Source organism: Sebastes fasciatus, chromosome 6 (genome assembly GCF_043250625.1).
Source record: "Sebastes fasciatus isolate fSebFas1 chromosome 6, fSebFas1.pri, whole genome shotgun sequence".
Lineage (NCBI taxonomy): Eukaryota > Metazoa > Chordata > Actinopteri > Perciformes > Sebastidae > Sebastes > Sebastes fasciatus.
This window is the reverse complement of record NC_133800.1, coordinates 802733-823172: the sequence shown is the minus strand read 5'-3', so window position 1 is coordinate 823172 and position 20440 is coordinate 802733. Positions and strand designations below refer to the sequence as shown.

Sequence of the window (20440 nt, the reverse complement as noted above, 5' to 3'; positions counted from 1 at the left end):
CACAATCACATACATACACACGGACTGATGGGGAGGGGAAGGAGGGGGCTACGGGTAAGCAGATGAGAAGAGATGTGTTTTGAGGCGGGACTGGAATGTGGTGAGGGAATCAGAGTCTCTGATGAGAATGGGGAGTGAGTTCCAGAGCTTGGGAGCTGCCCTGGAGAATGCTCTGTCCCCAAAGCTGCGGAGTTTGGACATGGGGGTGGAGAGTAAACCAGCTGAGGTGGATCTGAGGGACCGTTGAGGTTGGTAGGGGGTGAGGAGTTCAGAGAGATAGGGGGGTGCAAGTTGGTGGAGGGCTTTGTAGGTAAGGGTCAGGATTTTGTAGGAGATCCGGTGGGAGACGGGGAGCCAGTGAAGGTCTTTCAGGACTGGGGTGATATGATGCCATGATTTGGTGTGGGTGAGGAGTCGGGCAGCTGCATTCTGGACCAGTTGTAATTTATTTATGGAGGTGTTGCTGATGCCGTAGAGGAGTGAGTTGCAATAGTCAAGGCGGGAGGAGATGAAGGCGTATGTAGCAACGGTCTGCTATACATAGCAACGGTCTGTTATACGTAGCAATGGTCTGTTTCACAAAGCAACGGTCTGTTTTACGTAGAAGCGGTCTGTTATACGTAGCAACGGCCTGCTATACGTAGCAACGGTCTGCTATACGTAGCAACGGTCTGTTGCTATGTGAAACAGACCCTTGCTACGTAGCAAGGGTCTGTTTCACATAGCAACGGTCTGTTTTACGTAGAAGCGATCTGTTATACGTAGCAACGGTCTGTTATACGTAGCAACAGTCTGTTATACGTAGCAACGGTCTGTTATACGTAGCAACGGTCTGTTTCACATAGCAACGGTCTTTTATACGTAGCAACGGTCTGTTATACGTAGCAACGGTCTGTTATAAGTAGCAACGGTCTGTTATACGTAGTAACGGCCTGCTATACGTAGCAAGGGTCTGTTTCACATAGCAACGGTCTGTTATACGTAGCAATGGTCTGTTTCACATAGCTACGGTCTGTTTTACGTAGAAGCGGTCTGTTATACGTAGCAACGGTCTGTTATACGTAGCAACAGTCTGTTATACGTAGCAACGGTCTGTTATACGTAGCAACGGTCTGTTTCACATAGCAACGGTCTTTTATACGTAGCAACGGTCTGTTATACGTAGCAACGGTCTGTTATAAGTAGCAACGGTCTGTTATACGTAGTAACGGCCTGCTATACGTAGCAAGGGTCTGTTTCACATAGCAACGGTCTGTTATACGTAGCAACGGTCTGTTATACGTAGCAACGGTCTGCTATACGTAGCAACGGTCTGTTTCACATAGCAACGGTCTGTTATACTTAGCAACGGTGTGTTATACGTAGCAACGGTCTGCTATACATAGCAACGATCTGCTATATGTAGCAACGGTCTGCTATCCGTAGCAACGGTCTGTTATATGTAGCAACGGTCTGCTATACAAAGTAGCGGTCTGCTCTACGTAGCAACGGTCTGCTATACGTAGCAACGGTCTGCTATACGTAGCAACGGTCTGTTATACGTAGCAACGGTCTGCTATATGTAGCAACAGTCTGCTATACATAGCAACGGTCTGTTATACGTAGCAACGTTCTGTTTCACATAGCAACGGTCTGTTATACGTAGCAACGGTCTGTTATACGTTGCAACGGTCTTTTATATCTAGCAAATGTCTGCTATACCTAGCAACGGTCTGTTATACGTAGCAACGGTCTGTTTCATATAGCAACAGTCTGCTATACCTAGCAACGGTCTGTTAGACGTAGCAACAGTTTATTATAAGGAGCAACGGTCTGTTATACGTAGCAACGGTCTGTTTTCGTAGCAACGGTCTGTTATACGTAGCAACGGTCTGCTATACATAGCAACGGTTTGCTATATGTAGCAACGGTCTGTTATTCGTAACAACGGTCTGTTTCACATTGTAACTGTCTGTTATACGTAGCAACGGTCTGCTATACGTAGCAACGGTCTGTTATACGTAGCAACGGTCTGTTATACGTAGCAACGGTCTGTTATACGTAGCAACGGTCTGCTATACATAGCAACGGTCTGCTTTATGTAGCAACGGTCTGTTATACGTAGCAACGGTGTGTTTCATATAGCAACAGTCTGTTATACGTAGCAACTGTCTGTTATAAGTATCAACGGTCTGTTATACGTAGCAACGGCCTGCTATACGTAGCAACGGTCTGCTATACGTAGCAACGGTCTGTTGCTATGTGAAACAGATCCTTGCTACGTAGCAAGGGTCTGTTTCATATAGCAACGGTCTGTTATACGTAGCAACAGTCTGTTATACGTAGCAACGGTCTGTTATACGTAGCAACGGTCTGTTTCACATAGCAACGGTCTTTTATACGTAGCAACGGTCTGTTATACGTAGCAACGGTCTGTTATAAGTAGCAACGGTCTGTTATACATAGTAACGGCCTGCTATACGTAGCAAGGGTCTGTTTCACATAGCAACGGTCTGTTATACGTAGCAACGGTCTGTTATACGTAGCAACGGTCTGCTATACGTAGCAACGGTCTGTTATACTTAGCAACGGTGTGTTATACGTAGCAACGGTCTGCTATACATAGCAACGATCTGCTATATGTAGCAACGGTCTGCTATCCGTAGCAACGGTCTGTTATATGTAGCAACGGTCTGCTATACAAAGTAGCGGTCTGCTCTACGTAGCAACGGTCTGCTATACGTAGCAACGGTCTGCTATACGTAGCAACGGTCTGTTATACGTAGCAACGTTCTGTTTCACATAGCAACGGTCTGTTATACGTAGCAACGGTCTGTTATACGTTGCAACGGTCTTTTATATCTAGCAAATGTCTGCTATACGTAGCAACGGTCTGTTATACGTAGCAACGGTCTGTTTCATATAGCAACAGTCTGCTATACCTAGCAACGGTCTGTTAGACGTAGCAACGGTCTGTTATAAGTAGCAACGGTCTGCTATACCTAGCAACGGTCTGTTTTCGTAGCAACGGTCTGTTATACGTAGCAACGGTCTGCTATACATAGCAACGGTCTGTTATACGTAGCAACGGTCTGTTATACGTAGCAACGGTCTGTTATACGTACCAACGGTCTGCTATACATAGCAACGGTCTGCTTTATGTAGCAACGGTCTGTTATACGTAGCAACGGTCTGCTATACATAGCAACGGTCTGCTTCATATAGCAAGGGTCTGTTATACATAGCAACTGTCTGTTATACGTAGCAACGGTCTGCTATATGTAGCAACGGTCTGCTATACATAGCAACGGTCTGTTATACGTAGCAACGGTCTGTTATAAGTAGCAATGGTCTGTTATACGTAGTAACGGCCTGCTATACGTAGCAAGGGTCTGTTTCACATAGCAACGGTCTGTTATACGTAGCAACGGTCTGTTATACGTAGCAACGGTCTGCTATACGTAGCAACGGTCTGTTATACGTAGCAACGGTCTGCTATACGTAGCAACGGTCTGTTATACGTAGCAACGGTCTGCTATATGTAGCAACAGTCTGCTATACATAGCAACGGTCTGTTATACGTAGCAACGTTCTGTTTCACATAGCAACGGTCTGTTTTACGTAGCAACGGTCTGTTATACGTTGCAACGGTCTTTTATATCTAGCAAATGTCTGCTATACGTAGCAACGGTCTGTTATACGTAGCAACGGTCTGTTTCATATAGCAACAGTCTGCTATACCTAGCAACGGTCTGTTAGACGTAGCAACGGTCTGTTATAAGTAGCAACGGTCTGCTATACGTAGCAACGGTCTGTTTTCGTAGCAACGGTCTGTTATACGTAGCAACGGTCTGCTATACATAGCAACGGTTTGCTATATGTAGCAACGGTCTGTTATACGTAACAACGGTCTGTTTCACATAGTAACTGTCTGTTATACGTAGCAACGGTCTGCTATACGTAGCAACGGTCTGTTATACGTAGCAACGGTCTGTTATACGTAGCAACGGTCTGTTATACGTACCAACGGTCTGCTATTCATAGCAACGGTCTGCTTTATGTAGCAACGGTCTGTTATACATAGCAACGGTCTGCTATACATAGCAACGGTCTGCTTCATATAGCAAGGGTCTGTTATACATAGCAACTGTCTGTTATACGTAGCAACGGTCTGCTATATGTAGCAACGGTCTGCTATACATAGCAACGGTCTGTTATACGTAGCAATGGTCTGTTTCACATAGCAACGGTCTGTTTTACGTAGAAGCGGTCTGTTATACGTAGCAACGGACTGTTATAAGTAGCAACGGTCTGTTATACATAGCAATGGCCTGCTATACGTAGCAACGGTCTGCTATACGTAGCAACGGTCTGTTGTTATGTGAAACAGACCCTTGCTACGTAGCAAGGGTCTGTTTCACATAGCAACGGTCTGTTATACGTAGCAACGGTCTGTTATATGTAGCAACGGTCTGCTATACGTAGCAACGGTCTGTTTCACATAGCAACGGTCTGTTATACTTAGCAACGGTGTGTTATACGTAGCAACGGTCTGCTATACATAGCAACGATCTGCTATATGTAGCAACGGTCTGCTATCCGTAGCAACGGTCTGTTATATGTAGCAACGGTCTGCTATACAAAGTAGCGGTCTGCTCTACGCAGCAACGGTCTGCTATACGTAGCAACGGTCTGCTATACGTAGCAACGGTCTGCTATACGTAGCAACGGTCTGTTATACGTAGCAACGTTCTGTTTCACATAGCAACGGTCTGTTATACGTAGCAACGGTCTGTTATACGTTGCAACGGTCTTTTATACCTAGCAAATGTCTGCTATACGTAGCAATGGTCTGTTATACGTAGCAACGGTCTGTTTCATATAGCAACAGTCTGCTATACCTAGCAACGGTCTGTTAGACGTAGCAACAGTCTGTTATAAGTAGCAACGGTCTGCTATACGTAGCAACGGTCTGTTATACGTAGTAACGGTGTGTTATACGTAGCAACAGTCTGCTATACGTAGCAACGGTCTGCTATACGTAGCAACGGTCTGTTTCACATAGCAACGGTCTGTTATAAGTAGCAACGGTCTGTTATACGTAGCAACGGCCTGCTATATGTAGCAACGGTCTGTTATACGTAGCAACGGTGTGTTTCATATAGCAACAGTCTGTTATACGTAGCAACTGTCTGTTATAAGTATCCACGGTCTGTTATACGTAGCAACGGTCTGCTATACTTAGCAACGGTCTGTTATACGTAGCAACGGTGTGTTTCATATAGCAACAGTCTGTTATACGTAGCAACTGTCTGTTATAAGTATCAACGGTCTGTTATACGTAGCAACGGTCTGCTATACTTAGCAACTGTCTGCTATACGTAGCAACGGTCTTCTATCCATAGCAACGGTCTGCTATACGTAGCAACGGTCTGCTTTATGTAGCAACGGTCTGTTATACGTAGCAACGGTCTGTTATACGTAGCAATGGTCTGTTATACGTATCACCGGCCTGTTATACGTAGCAACGGTCTGTTATACGTAGCAACAGTCTGTTTACGTAGCAACGGTCTGTTATACGTTGCAACGGTCTTTTATAAGTAGCAACGGTCTGTTATACGTAGCAACGGTCTGCTATACGTAGCAACGGTCTTGTATAAGTAGCAACAGTCTGTTTACATCACAATGGTCTTTTATAAGTAGCAACGGTCTGTTATACGTAGCAACGGTCTGCTATACGTAGCAACGGTCTGTTATACGTAGCAACGGTCTGCTATACGTAGCAACGGTCTCTTGTAATATCCTTAGACCTTAGAACGCGGTGATTGACCAATCAGAATCGAGTATTCAACACAGCTGTGTAATGTTCACTTAAAAATGAATGAAAAGATTAATTGATTATCTAAAGAGTTTGTATTACATTTTCTGTCTAATTGTTTCGGAAAAAGTAAGAAATAAAAGAGAAAAAATAATTCTGCATTGACATAAAATATGAATGTGTGCTGAGAAAACATATCTTAACATGTTCTCTTTGTCTTTCCACTTTCTGTAGCTAAAAAATAAGTTCATGAAGAAAATCCCCCGAGACGCCGAGGCATCCAACGTCTTGGTGGGTGAGGTGGATTTCCTCAACAAACCCTTCGTGGCCTTTGTCCGCCTGGCCCAGGCTACAACACTCGGAGGTCTCACGGAGGTCCCTGTTCCCACCAGGTGAAAGGATCTGTTGTCTTTCACTCCTTCAAAGCTCTTTTCACACACTGCTGCCATCCCACCTCACTATCACTGTCTGTCTTATCACTGCACAGATTCCTGTTTATTCTCCTGGGACCTCAAGGAAAGGCCAAGTCCTACAACGAGATCGGCCGAGCCATAGCAACCCTAATGGTGGATGACGTGAGTGGTTTCATAATGTTTCCATGACATGCCTTTCAAACCTGTGGCAACAGAACATGTCTTTAACTGTTGTACTAGAGCCGAACATGTATGTGCCACGTGTTTTAACTCCATCTGGAAGTGATGCTGATTGGTTCTGTTGGGGTAACGAGTCGCCCGCGGCTCACTGATGGGAGTGTCTATTTAAATAGCAGGTGCAAGTAGATAAGAAATAATAGGCTGTTATTTTAAATCGTTGCCACAATTGTGCACAAAAATACTATTTTCAGCTGCCACAATGAAACCCTGACAAGTTGGTGGTAAGTAACCTGACATCGACCTCCATTATAATGTGACATTTGAACAGGAGTTAACCTTCCCTCTCACACCACAGCACCACCTCAGCTCACATTCAAATACATGATGAATGTTAGCCTGCTAACACACTCAGCTAGGAACATGGTAGAAGCATGTTAGCATTGTCATTTTGATCGTGTTAGCATGCATTTAGCTCCAGTGGTTCTAGCATAGCAACAGGATCTGGTTTGTTGTCTCCTCATCTATCACCGGTCTCTGGGTTTATTCCTACTTCTTCTGTACGTGTCTGACTCACAAAGAAAACCGAAGATCGCAACACTGACTTTAATTGTAGACTTTGATTTAAGTGTTAACTTTATTATTTAACATACAGTAAACACAGACATCCTTTAGATTCCATATACAGTTATTGGCTGGATAATAAGTCAATCTAGAGACTCCAACATACTCAGTGATCGTTCTACACTCCAGAATAAAGTAAAGCTGTCTGTGTGTCTCTGTCTTCTACAGATACCTGCTACTTTTCATTTTAAAATGCTTCTCTCTGATATTCAGTTTGTGCTCTTTTCTTGGTTTAAGGCCCTAAAGAGCGGCGCTCTGAGCAGCGTGCACTCACCATTTAGAAAATTAAACTGGACCAACGCCCGAGTGCCTGCTAGAATCAGGCCTCTGATTATGCTCCGGTGCTCATAACTCAGTGTTTCTATGATTAGTTACTGACTGACAGCTGTTTTTAAATGTAATCCACTGAGGTCAAAATGTCCACATAGCTTCCACAGTTTATGTTGAACAAGTCTCCAGAGGCCGTCAGGGAGGATGGGAACGAGTCAAATCCCAGTTATTATTCTGAGCAGCAAGTTGAAATGGTGAAATCCTTTATTGCTCTCTCTCCGTCTCCCAGCTCTTCAGTGATGTCGCCTACAAGGCCAGAGATCGGGAGGACCTCATCGCAGGCATAGATGAGTTTCTGGATGAGGTGATTGTGTTGCCGCCTGGAGAATGGGATCCCAAAATCCGCATTGAGCCGCCCAAGAAAGTCACGTCGGTTGACAAAAGGTTGGAGTTTTACTTTCCACTGCAGTAATGCACATAAAGCTCTCAGCTTCTTTGTCTTTGGCACAGCGAGCAATATGCCTACAACAATTGTACGAAGTCAAATCTTCACTAAAATCAACTATTTTTGTCAAAGATTTAGACGGCAGCTAAATTTCCTGAATTGAGCCCTGAGTTTGGAGCTTAATGCAGGGTGTAACAACGCCTCCATGTCAGCTAAAGCCTCTGAAACAGCACCTATAACATCATACATGAATGAACTGATACCCCCCATATTTACTCCACTCTGTGCCGTCTGTATCTCCTTTGCAGGAAGTCGGTGTTCTCCTTAAACGAGCTGGGCCAGATGAACGGTACGGCTGGAGGAGGAGGAGGCCTGGCTGAGGATGAAGAGATGCCTCCGCAGCATGAGCTCGGAGAGGAGCTGGCATTCACCGGTCGGTAGGTAGTCCAGGCCACATGGCACACGGCCGAGAGGCTGGGATCAGCCTTAACCTCACTCTGGCATATGGAAATTAAATCTGAATATGAATTCATCAAAATTTGGCAAAGCAGGAAAATGATTTGGGTACAAATTCAACTCCCCAAAAGACTTAAAGGGACTGTTTGTAAGAATCAGAAATGCTTGTTAACAGCGACACCTGTGGCCGTTAAGTCAACTAAAGTCAGCATCCTGTTGCTCGCACTTGCTCGCTCTACATAGACATGAACGAGCATCGCTCAAAACAGTGAGGCGACACACGTCAACTAAAAGCACAATATCACTCTATATTTCAGCTGCTTGGCAGTAATGTTAGCTGACCAGACGAAGGTCTCTCCATGAATCACTGCTGATCCTAGTGTCAGCTTTTCCTGCCTCAGCCTCCCGACCGCGGCCGGAGGGAACAGGGGAGACACCGGCACCCAGTCAGAGGCGATAACGTTTCTCTCTGCGGAGCCCCGTCACTTCACAAGACACGGAAAACCTCTGTTGGTCTGGAGGAGCTGCAGCAGTTATTTCTACACAAATGTCCATTCACTAGATATTCTCAGAGCTAAACTAACTCTTCTGCAGTGTGGAGTGTGCGCACATGCATGTGAGGTGAAGCGAGCTGAGTGAAGGCAAGCAGGCAGGCAGAGTACAGCAGAGACGCCGGCCCTGGAGACCAAAGCTACGGTCTCCCCCGCGTCCTCCGACCGCGGCCAACACTGTTTAACAGACGGGCTTCACTAGATACAACCAAGAGGTTTTGGTGCTTCACTGTAGTTTGTGTTGGAGTCTTGTCTGAACAGCGTAGCCACACGCGAGCGCACATATGCGAGCGTGCATGGGACACCAACCCGGGTGATTTATACGTGTAAGAAGTTAAAAACAGTCCCTTTAATGAGCACTTTAGCAGAGGAAACAAAGATGAATCTTCTGTTGGACCACCAGTTTCAGCTGTGCCTAAAACAACCAAATATTCCACCTCTTGTCTTGTTTTCCAGGAGATAACGTGTGAATGTGATTTTATCCGGTTCTAAAGCACTGATCTGTGTGTGTCTGTATACAACAGCTTCTGTGGTGGTCTGTACCTGGACATAAAGAGGAAGTTGCCGTGGCTACCCAGTGATATCTATGAGGGTTTCCACATCCAGTCCATCTCTGCAGTGCTCTTCATCTACCTGGGCTGCATCACCAACGCCATCACCTTCGGTGGTCTACTGGGAGATGCTACCGACAACTACCAGGTACACACCGTTCTCTTAATACATCCATGGTACACACAGTGGCAGCAACAAACTCAAGAAACACAACAACTGAACTCAACTCAACTTTGAACAGGGAGGGTTAATGGAAATATAATAACAATGTTCTTTAAAGATGTCATTTGGATTCAAACATCTTGTGACTGATGTTGTATTATAAAACACACTTCATAGAAAACAAGATCCTGCAAATTATGCTTAAAGAATAATTTGTTATTGTGGAAAATATGCTTGTAGATTTTCTCTCCAACAGTGAGATGAGAAGATCAATGCCACACTCACTCTCATGTCTGTCTATTAAATATTCAGCTACAGCCAGCAGTTGATTAGCTTAGCTTAGCATTAAGAACAGTTTATTCAAGTGTGCTATTAGTATACTTCTTTTAAACTTCAAATAAGAGAGTATACTTTCAGTTTACTTTTTATGTACTTATCAGAGATAAGTCTACGTGTACTTGGCTTATGCTTACTTTTTAATAGAGTAGTCTATTTGTGCGAATTTTTTTATTGTGTGAGAATTTGTAAACGTATGTTTTGATATGAATTTACTTCAATTCATCAAGAATTTTTTCCGTTTTTCCGTTCACTGTTCACCGTGGAGACGTGGAGACGTGCGAGAAAAACTAATTTTCGCTAATTTTCATCACAAAACATCAAGTCAAATAGCAAAAGTCTCTTTATGTAATGCATAAATCATATAAGTTAAAGAAAAACTTACAAGTATACTTGCAGTAAAAACTAATAAAGTTTTCAAACTTTCAAACTAAAACGTGGGCTATAACTGGTAAACTAACAGTATACCTATAAGTTCACTTGTTGTATAGTTCACTTCATAATATAGTTGCAGTACAAAATACAACTTAGATGTAAACTAGTTGTGAACTCAAAGTTTACTATTATTACACTTAAAGTACACTTGAAAGTATACTTTTATAAACTAAAAAGTGGGCCAATTTCAAATATACTTGAACTTTACTTCATTTTACTTCATAATAATAACTTGAAGTATAGTATTTTTAGTAAGGGTTAGCTTAGCATAAAGAGTGGGAACGGGGACGGGGGAGACGACTGAGCTGCTTTGTCTCAGATAATCCAGACAAATGCAAAGTTTAAAAACAGCTAGTTGTGTTTTTATGAGGGCGGGGGGGGGGGGGGGGGAACTTATTATATATTATATCACTAACTGGAGTCTAGTGATCAATAGGAGGTTACCAGGCTCTGCTAGTTTGTCACATACAAATGTTTTCCTGTTTAATGAAATGAGATCTCCCTCATTAAATATGAGCTTTACCAGAGAGAGTCTGGCTCCATAAAGAAGTGTCTCTGATTCCTCATCCACTCGGTGTGGGGTGTGATTCCTCATCCACTCGGTGTGGGGTATGATTCCTCATCCACTCGGTGTGGGGTCTGATTCCTCATCCACTCTGTGTGGGGTCTGATTCCTCATCCACTCTGTGTGGGGTCTGATTCCTCATCCACTCTGTGTGGGGTGTGATTCCTCATCCACTCGGTGTGGGGGGTGATTCCACATCCACTCTGTGTGGGGTGTGATTCCTCATCCACTCTGTGCGGGGGGTGATTCCACATCCACTTGGTGTGGGGTGTGATTCCTCATCCACTCGGTGGGGGGGTGTGACTCCTCATCCACTCGGTGCGGGGTCTGATTCCTCATCCACTCAGTGTGGGGGGTGGGGGTGATTCCTCATCCACTCGGTGGGGATGTGATTCCTCATCCACTCGGTGTGGGGTGTTATTCCTCATCCCCTCGGTGGGGGGGTGTGACTCCTCATCCACTCGGTGGGATGTGATTCCTCATCCCCTCGGTGTGGGGGTGTGATTCCTCATCCACTCGGTGTGGGGTGTTATTCCTCATCCCCTCGGTGGGGGGTGTGATTCCTCATCCACTCGGTGGGGGGGGTGTGACTCCTCATCCACTCGGTGGGGGTGTGATTCCTCATCCCCTCGGTGGGGGGGTGTGACTCCTCATCCACTCGGTGGGGGTGTTATTCCTCATCCCCTCGGTGTGGGGGTGTGATTCCTCATCCACTCGGTGGGGGTGTTATTCCTCATCCCCTCGGTGGGAGGGTGTGATTCCTCATCCACTCGGTGGGGGGGTCTGACTCCTCTGTGTCTCCTCATCCACTCGCTGGGGGGGTCTGACTCCTCTGTGTCTCCTCTTCCACTCGGTGTGGGTTCTGACTCCTCTGTGACTCCTCATCCACTCGGTGGCGGGGTCTGACTCCTCTGTGACTCCTCATCCACTCGTTGGGGGGGTCTGATTCTTCTGTGACTCCTCATCCCCTTGGTGTGGGGTCTGACTCCTCATCCCCTCGGTGGGGGGGTCTGACTCCTCTGTGTCTCCTCATCCCCTCGGTGTGGGGGTCTGACTCCTCATCCCCTTGGTGGGGGAGTCTGACTCCTCTGTGTCTCCTCTTCCACTCGGTGGGGGGTCTGACTCCTCTGTGACTCCTCATCCACTCGGCGGGGGGTCTGACTCCTCTGTGTCTCCTCATCCACTCGGTGGGGGGTCTGACTCCTCTGTGACTCCTCATCCACTCGGCGGGGGGTCTGACTCCTCTGTGTCTCCTCATCCACTCGGTGGGGGGTCTGACTCCTCTGTGACTCCTCATCCACTCGGTGGGGGGTCTGACTCCTCTGTGTCTCCTCATCCACTCGGTGGGGGGTCTGACTCCTCTGTGTCTCCTCTTCCAACAGGGTGTGATGGAGAGCTTCCTGGGCACAGCTCTGGCCGGCTCTGTCTTCTGCCTCTTCAGCGGTCAGCCCCTCATCATCCTCAGCTCCACTGGACCCATCCTCATCTTTGAAAAGCTCCTCTATGAATTCAGCAAGTGAGATCTTTACAGCCAAATGATGTTAGACACAGTGAGCGGAGTACTGTGTCCTGTAGACCCCTCTTTAGTGTCATTCAGAGGATTCTTTTAAGATCCCATTATAGAGGAAAACAGAAGTGAATCTCCTGCTTCACGGTGTATGATGACCCCTCTTCCTATCTTCAAATGATATGTGTATAGCAGTTATCAAAGTCTATAAATGTCACTATTTCTAGCTTTTATTCCCTTAAGGCTTAAATTGAAAACCCATTCACTGTTGGTCTGTAGTGCTTCATTTTGTGACCACTTCATCCGGACGGTTCAGACCTGAAGGCTGTTAAAGAAGACAGGTTGGAGTTTACAGATAACATGGAGAGCAGCAGTGCCAGTAGGCTACTCTCTTATTCACATGTTGCTGTGTTGGCCTCGATCAGCAATCTCTTGTAACTTACTCCTGTTTATTCATTATTTCTTTAAGCTTGTTCTACTGTGTCAGTCACAATCAGCTGTGGTTTTATTGCTCTATAATAATACTACTAGTATATAATAATACTTGAGCTATGCATCTTCTATGGTAGGTCTATATTACTCCATTAATATTCACACTGGAACATTGTAGGGTTGAGCGGGTATGTTACGTGTTAATAGTTAAAGTGCTCTCATGTGTTATTAGTAGCCTGTAGTATAGTCGGGTATCATTCAGGTCCCAGTCAGGATGCTTCTACATATTATACAGCAGGATAAAGAGACAAGATACCAGGAGATATTGGGTTTGGGGGTCATCCTCCAAGAAAATATGAAGGTTTTTGCCTTAAAACTATGCAGTTACATCATTTTGGACTATTATTACTACTAGTTAAATGATTATTTTATTATTTATCACAGCCTTTGTCTGAACATTTCATTCTTCTGGAAATATTTACCCCAAAAGAGCAGATTCAGAAAACTTTAAAATAATGTTTCATTAATTATATTTGTTCAAAAATAAAAAAAAAGTTATGACGAGCAGTTGACTAATTAATTCACATAAAGAACGTGAACATTGTATTGATAAATTGCACCTCCCTGGTGTCGTGCTTCAGATCGTCCAGATGCTCTCCACATATTTTTAATGTTCATACAGATTATGAGGCGCGGCGCAAAAACGCTGGCACTGCGCCGTTATGAATCACATTCTGAATCTCCCAGATTACAGTATGCAAGAAAAAGTCTCAGTTTAACAAGGAGTAAAATGTAGTGTAGTGTAGTGTTGGTACTGCAAACCGGTGAGTACCGGCCCACTTCCAGCACTGATCTACAGATATTCCCACCAGCAATGATTTAGTCAAAATACTACCTGCCAAACTCCTCCCAGTGCGTACATTAACAATGAGCTGACTGTATAATGACATGTGGCAATTGTCGTTTCAAAATGCTGACCCCATTAGCATTTTGATAGGTCAAAGGTCAAAACTTGTTAGATTTAGTTACTGCATTTGTGAAATCTTTTTGACTTTTCCGTACGTTGATGTTCTAAATATAGAGCTGTGGATACGTCAGTACATTCACCGAGCCTCTCTGCCTCCTCCCCCCCACAGGAGCAACGACATCGACTACATGGAGCTGCGTCTGTGGATCGGCATGCATTCCTGCCTGCAGTGTCTCATCCTGGTAGCTACAGACGCCAGTTACATCATCAAATACATGACGCGCTTCACTGAGGAGGGCTTCTCCAGCCTCATCTCCTTCATCTTCATCTCTGACGCCATCAAGAAGATGGTGGGCTCCTTCAAATATTACCCCATCAACACCGACTTCAAGCCCGACTACGTCACCACCTACAAGTGTGAATGCCTGGCTCCAGACCTGAGTGAGTTCAGCCCTCGGTTCAGGGACATGCAGGAGGATTACCCACAAGGCAGTGTGGCTACAAGTGGCTCTTTGTGGGCTCAGTAGACTGATGACACAGGCAGGATGTAGATGAGAATAAAAGCAGCTGAGTTCAGTCCACCAAAGTCCTCTCCATGACATCACAGCATAGTCTTCAGAGACACTTCAGGTCCAACATGTCAGATGTGACCAGTTTAAAACATTCAGTGAACCCCGTCGTCAGCACAATGTGAGGTCAGAGGTCACAGTGTTGACGTTATGTCAAAGACGTCTACAGAGATATCCAGTGAAATGAGCATGCTAACAGCTAGCATGCTAACAGCTAGCCCCGGTCGGTCCTGTCCTGTAATACCACTTGTTCCTCTAGAGTTGATAGTGAGTCACTGTAGCGTCCAGTCTGTCCTCAGTCCACCATGAGAGGACAAGGGGTCCATGTTTGTGTTATAGTTTGGTTATTTTATTAAATCCAAAGTAGTAGAAACAAGAAAATGACTCCTATTTTGGTTTGGTCCTCCCCGCCGCCAGGAGACCACGTCTTCAGGAGGAGACGGACCTGCAGTTAGCGGTTAGCTGTAGCAGCTAGCATTCAGCCAGCACAAACACCAGCGCCGAGATCAGACCCCTGGGATCAGACCCCCAAGATTAGACCCCCTGGGATCAGACCCCCAAGATCAGACCCCAAAGATCAGACCACCAAGATCAGAATCTCTAAGTGAAGGGGGGTCTTCTGCAGCCGCTGCATGCTGTCCTTCTGGTGAGGTGGTCTTGTGGTGGCGGGGAGGACCAGATGAAGTCGTTTTCTCCTTTCTGCCACTTTGGATTTAATCGAATAAACAAACTATAAAACGTCCCCAGAGCGTACAGCCCGGTTAGTGACACAGTAAATGTAAACTACAGGCCGACGCCACACATGAAGATTAGAAGAGAGCAGAGACTCTCAGAGTGTAAGCAGTTTGGTTGAATTCTGCTTCTTACTGCTGTTAGTTAGTAGTGTTTATAACTGATGACTGTAAGGGTAGATTGTATGGACCCAGTAGAGGTGAAGTGGACAGTTATTACACATTGCACCTTGCAGTAAATGACATTAGAAGTTTCTTTCCCAGCTGCAGTAAACAGCTCTCTCATCTTAAAGAACATTCAGTAACAGTGTAGATACTGAGAACAGTTCTCATTGGTGAAGTGTGGTAACTTTATTTTTCCAAATCAAATTAGGTACTAATTACCTCCACCAAGGCCGAAGGTCTAGGATGGAGGTTCTGTTTTCACCGGCGTTGGTTTGTTGGTTTGTTGGTTTGTTGGTTTGTTTGTTAGCAGGATTACTCCAAAAGTCCGCAATGGATTTGAATGAAATCTTTTGGAGGGATTGGGTGTGGCACAATGAACAATCCATTCGATTTTGGTGGCGATCCGGATCATGATCCAGATTCAGGATTTTTTTTAAGGATTCCGATCAGCCAGAACATTAAGACCTCTTGGTATACGCATGACCCCGCCTTCTTCCTTCAGAGAGAGAGACAGAGAGAGAGGGGGGGGTGGAGGGAGGGGAGGGGGACACCTGTAGATTCAGCGTTTTTTCACATTAAACTCGATGAAATCCCAGTTGAGTTGGACCAAAGCACACTTGGTGATTGTTGTAAAGAGTAACGACGACGGTTTGGGTGAGTTTTATTCAGTTTCTGTCCAGTTTGAATGAAGTGTTTTACGATGCTCCGCTACGAACAGCTGATCTCAACATAAACAACAATACAGCTGCACGGAGAGGGGGGTAGGGGGGGGGCAGTTGTACTCGGGCATCTTGGCGGAGGTCTGCGCTCTCTGAGTGCCATTCTAGTTGCATATATACTGTACATTACTACCAACCTTTTTTCCAGAGCATACCATAAGTTTATGAATGAGTTTCCTGCTCTGGTTTCAGCTCATTTCACAGAGACATGTAGCTGGTCTCATACAGCTGCTGGGAAAACTGTCTCTTTTGGTGCGTTTGAGGACGCTTGGACATTTGAGAGTTAACAGTCAGCAGCAGAACGACAAACTGTTTAATGCAAGAAATGACAAAATCTCAACCATGTTTTCCTGATCATCGTTGTGCTCGTCGCTCTGATAGGACTCCATCATGGTGGAGCTTTGCAGCAGCTAATGTTGATGTAGTTCCGTCATCTAGAGCTGTAGAAGGGAGTCCTCTTAGCTTCAGTGTCACATAATAACTTTGATTATATCTCAAACAGGTGCCTCTTACAGCATCCAATATGCAACGTTAGGTCACGATTAAACGTCAGTCAATTGTTTTTCTAAAAGTATGATGAGGTTTTTGCTTCTCTCTGTGGTAACTGTAGGCCAGTATTCTGTATGGGCTGCTGTTAGCTCACTGCAGATATACTGTAGGATGTTGGCTGTGCCGGCTGAGAAGTAGCATGAGATCACCAAATATACAGTAGGTCTGAGCTAGTTTAGAAACCATTACAGAGTTTGTCCTCTAGAGAACTACTCTAACTATAAAATGTACCATTCATATCTTGAATAACCAATACAAAGGGTCCTTTTCAAAATGTGTTTGTGTAAAAATATAAGTTTTGTATTTTAAATATGGCTGTCAGATCTCTAGTATATCAAATATGTGTTGGGCTGTATTATGACTATATTAATGATTATATTAACCTGAACTATTCTTGGTGGGTTTGCAGGCTTAATGACAGTCTCATTTAAACTAGATTCCTTCATCGTACCGATTCCAGATGTTCACTAATGGCTTTAGTATTTTAGAAAATGTCAGCAGTGCTTTGCACTCATTTCTGTAGACATTGATTTCTGTAACTGATTTGTCTCTTGTTTGTTTTCGCCATGCATCAATGTGGCTGTCTCTTGGAAGTGAGTACCTCTTGGTTAGTGTGCATGGACCTCAGGGTGCTCTCTGCAGTGTGCACGGGCCTCAGAGTGCCCTCTGCAGTGTGCAGGGGGCTCACGGTGCTCTCTGCAGTGTGCAGGGGGCTCAGAGTGCCCTCTGCAGTGTGCAAGGGCCTCACGGTGATCTCTGCAGTGTGCAGGGGCCTCACGGTGCTCTCTGCAGTGTGCAGGGGGCTCACGGTGCTCTCTGCAGTGTGCACGGGCCTCAGAGTGCCCTCTGCAGTGTGCACGGGCCTCACGGTGCTCTCTGCAGTGTGCATGGACCTCAGGGTGCTCTCTGCAGTGTGCACGGGCCTCAGAGTGCCCTCTGCAGTGTGCAGGGGGCTCATGGTGCTCTCTGCAGTGTGCATGGACCTCAGAGTGCTCTCTGCAGTGTGCACGGGCCTCAGAGTGCCCTCTGCAGTGTGCAGTGGGCTCACGGTGCTCTCTGCAGTGTGCATGGACCTGTTTTACATTTCTTTCTCTGTCCCTTCTGTCTCCGTCCTCACTTCTCGGTCTGTCTCTCTCTTATTCATGAACAGTGGCTGCAATGATCTTCAATGGTTTAGTTCCAGCTCCAGATAACAGCTCCAGTGTCTCTGGGGTAAGTGCTTCTTTTCACTTTCTGCCCCTGTTTTGGTGCATTGTGTCTGGAGCAGGATGGATCACAGAGGCTGTATTTATGGCCAGATGACAGAGCTGAATGTGTCTGCAGGTATCATCAGCTGTGTGATAAAGACGTGGCTCTGCTCTCCTCGTCCTCTCCTCTGTTTGTATCCCATCATCCCGTCTCACTCTGGGTTATAACTTCACATTCGGGACGATGTCTGTGTTGACATTCTCCTCTTCGTCTTTCACTGTTCTTCGTCCTCTCCCGTCTCCCCACCACTGCCACCCGCTATCCCAGTTGAATGTGACAGGTCTAGACTGGAGCCAGCTGAGCAAGAAGGAGTGTCTGACGTACGGAGGCTCTCTGGTGGGAAAGTCCTGCAAGTTCGTCCCCGATCTGGCCCTCATGTCCTTCATCCTCTTCTTCGGCACCTATTCCATGACCGTCACCCTCAAGAAGTTCAAGTTCAGCCGCTACTTCCCCACCAAGGTGACAGAACTATCTGCCCGTCTATCTGTGTGTCTTCTAAAGTGATCTTAACAAAATACTCAAGTTACCATCCGGTCATCTCAGGATTAACTAAACCAGAGTTTCCCTCATCTCAGGATTAACTAACTCAGAGTTTCCCTCGTCTCAGGATTAACTCAGTAGAGATATTAATGGACCTGAAACTAATAGAAAATATGACTGAACTGATTTCAGTTCTGCAAAGCAATGTTTCTTTTCCTCATTTCTTTTTCTCATGTCTGTTGTTAGTTGAGGAAACTCATCAGTGACTTCTCCATCTTCATGTCCATCATGACGTTCGTGGGGCTGGACATGTTGATGGGACTCAAAACTCCCAAACTGATCGTCCCCACAGAGTTTAAGGTACAGCAAGTCATTTTCTTCAAAATACGATTAAAATAGCCATTAAATGAGCTGCTCTTCCAGAGGTTTAGACATCACAAACTGTTCTGTTCATTCAATCTGAGCTGGAACCAGAAGACAGGTAGCTAATCTTAGCATAGGTTCCTTCCAGAGGTAAAACAATCTGCCCACCAGCACCTATAAATCTAACTCTCTGCAAGGAGACGAAGAAGTGTCTGTCCCAAAATGTTGAACACTATATAGACACTGATATCCGTCTCAAATGTTCATGTTCCTCTGTGGAAATGGACTGCTCAGTTGTTGTGGAGATAAAGTGGCCTCCTCTCATCTCCTACCAGCCAACTCGGCCGGGTCGCGGCTGGCTCGTGATGCCGTTCGGTAAGAACCCGTGGTGGATCTACCTGGCCAGCTCTGTCCCTGCCCTCCTCGTCACCATCCTCATCTTCATGGACCAGCAGATCAGCGCCGTCATTGTCAACCGCAAGGAGAACAAACTCAAGGTAGGGCATATTTATGGATGATACAGAGCTTTCATTATGATTATAACAGGGTATTATTGTTTGATTTCAACATTCAACCAAACCAAACCAACGTCCCGGCAGAAAGGCTGTGGCTACCACCTGGATCTGTTCTGGGTGGGTATCCTGATGGCCGTCTGCTCCTTCATGGGCCTGCCCTGGTATGTCGCTGCCACCGTCATCTCCATCGCCCACATCGACTCTCTGAAGATGGAGAGCGCGTCGAGCGCTCCCGGAGAGCAGCCTCAGTTCCTCGGGGTCAGGTTGGTCCACAATAAGATAAAAACAACGAAATGAAAAGAGAAGTGTGACTGATTCCCTTCAGGCTGCCGCTGGCAATATGAGCAGCCCTTTGTAGCTGAAACACAGAGAAGCCCTGTGAAATTGACTTGACCGTCTCTTGTGTATATTTTTCATCATGTCCAACATCCAGAGAACAAAGAATGACGGGTATTTTGGTGTTTGCCCTCACCGGAGTCTCCATCTTTCTCGCTCCAGTATTGAAGGTATGAAGTTATACGGTGGATCAATGATGAACAATACGTGTCTTTGTTCTGTCTCATGTCTCCTGAAATCAGGGTTGTAATGGAGGACAAAACCATCTAAATACTCACGCTGAACAACAAATGCTTTCCTGACAGTAGAACTGATTTTTGCTGATTTTCACTATGGAACCCCAAAGTGTTCAATATTAAATAAATATGAATATTTCATAGATTTTTTTACTCGCTTTTATTATTTTATTTAATTTTCTATTTATTTTTAATTATTTAATTATTTTATTATTATTATTATTATTATCATCATTATTATCATCATTATTATTATTATTATTATTATTATTTATTTATTTCCCTTTTGTGTGATCAAGGCCAACATGGGGTGGGTTGGGGGGGAAGGGGTGGTCCTTTTTCTGTTTTTATTTCATGTCACAGACACAGAGTTATGTTCTACATTTGATAAGATTACCTTTGCCATGTCTGCAAAAAAAACAATAAAAAAAGATTTGGATAAATAAACAAATAAGTTAATTAATAAATAAATTAATTAATTAATTAATTTAAACTTATTAGAATGAAATGTTATTTCACTACTGGTATTATTCCCAGTTGACTTTACTTTGGCTTCATTTAGCAGCAGTTATTGAGCTTCCTGGTGTGATATGTGACATGATCATGAAATAAAATATGAATATGAAATGAGCGTCATCAGGAAAAATGCCATTTTAATATAAAAATTAACTTTTGAAAAAGAAATTAAAAATTCTATGATGAAATGAAAAATTTATTTATTTCATAACTCATTTATATCTGCTATAAAATGTATTCACTAGATAATTGTTTTTCATAATTATTTATTTATTTAATATTGAACATATTGGGGCTCCATCCTGCGGACGCCCTGAGAGGTAA

General features: G+C 44.8%; 1 protein-coding gene across 1 annotated transcript in view; it reads left to right on the top strand.

The window, feature by feature from the left end:
• slc4a5a (solute carrier family 4 member 5a) overlaps nt 1-20440 on the top strand; it is a 140519-nt gene that overhangs the window by 109199 nt on the left and 10880 nt on the right. The window contains exons 9-21 of the mRNA XM_074637052.1: nt 6032-6189; nt 6285-6372; nt 7571-7725; nt 8035-8163; nt 9258-9432; nt 12166-12299; nt 13859-14130; nt 17573-17634; nt 17938-18129; nt 18397-18510; nt 18849-19010; nt 19113-19291; nt 19462-19534. Coding sequence (XP_074493153.1) covers nt 6032-6189; nt 6285-6372; nt 7571-7725; nt 8035-8163; nt 9258-9432; nt 12166-12299; nt 13859-14130; nt 17573-17634; nt 17938-18129; nt 18397-18510; nt 18849-19010; nt 19113-19291; nt 19462-19534 — 1893 coding nt within the window. The remainder of the gene's footprint in view (nt 1-6031; nt 6190-6284; nt 6373-7570; nt 7726-8034; nt 8164-9257; nt 9433-12165; nt 12300-13858; nt 14131-17572; nt 17635-17937; nt 18130-18396; nt 18511-18848; nt 19011-19112; nt 19292-19461; nt 19535-20440) is intronic.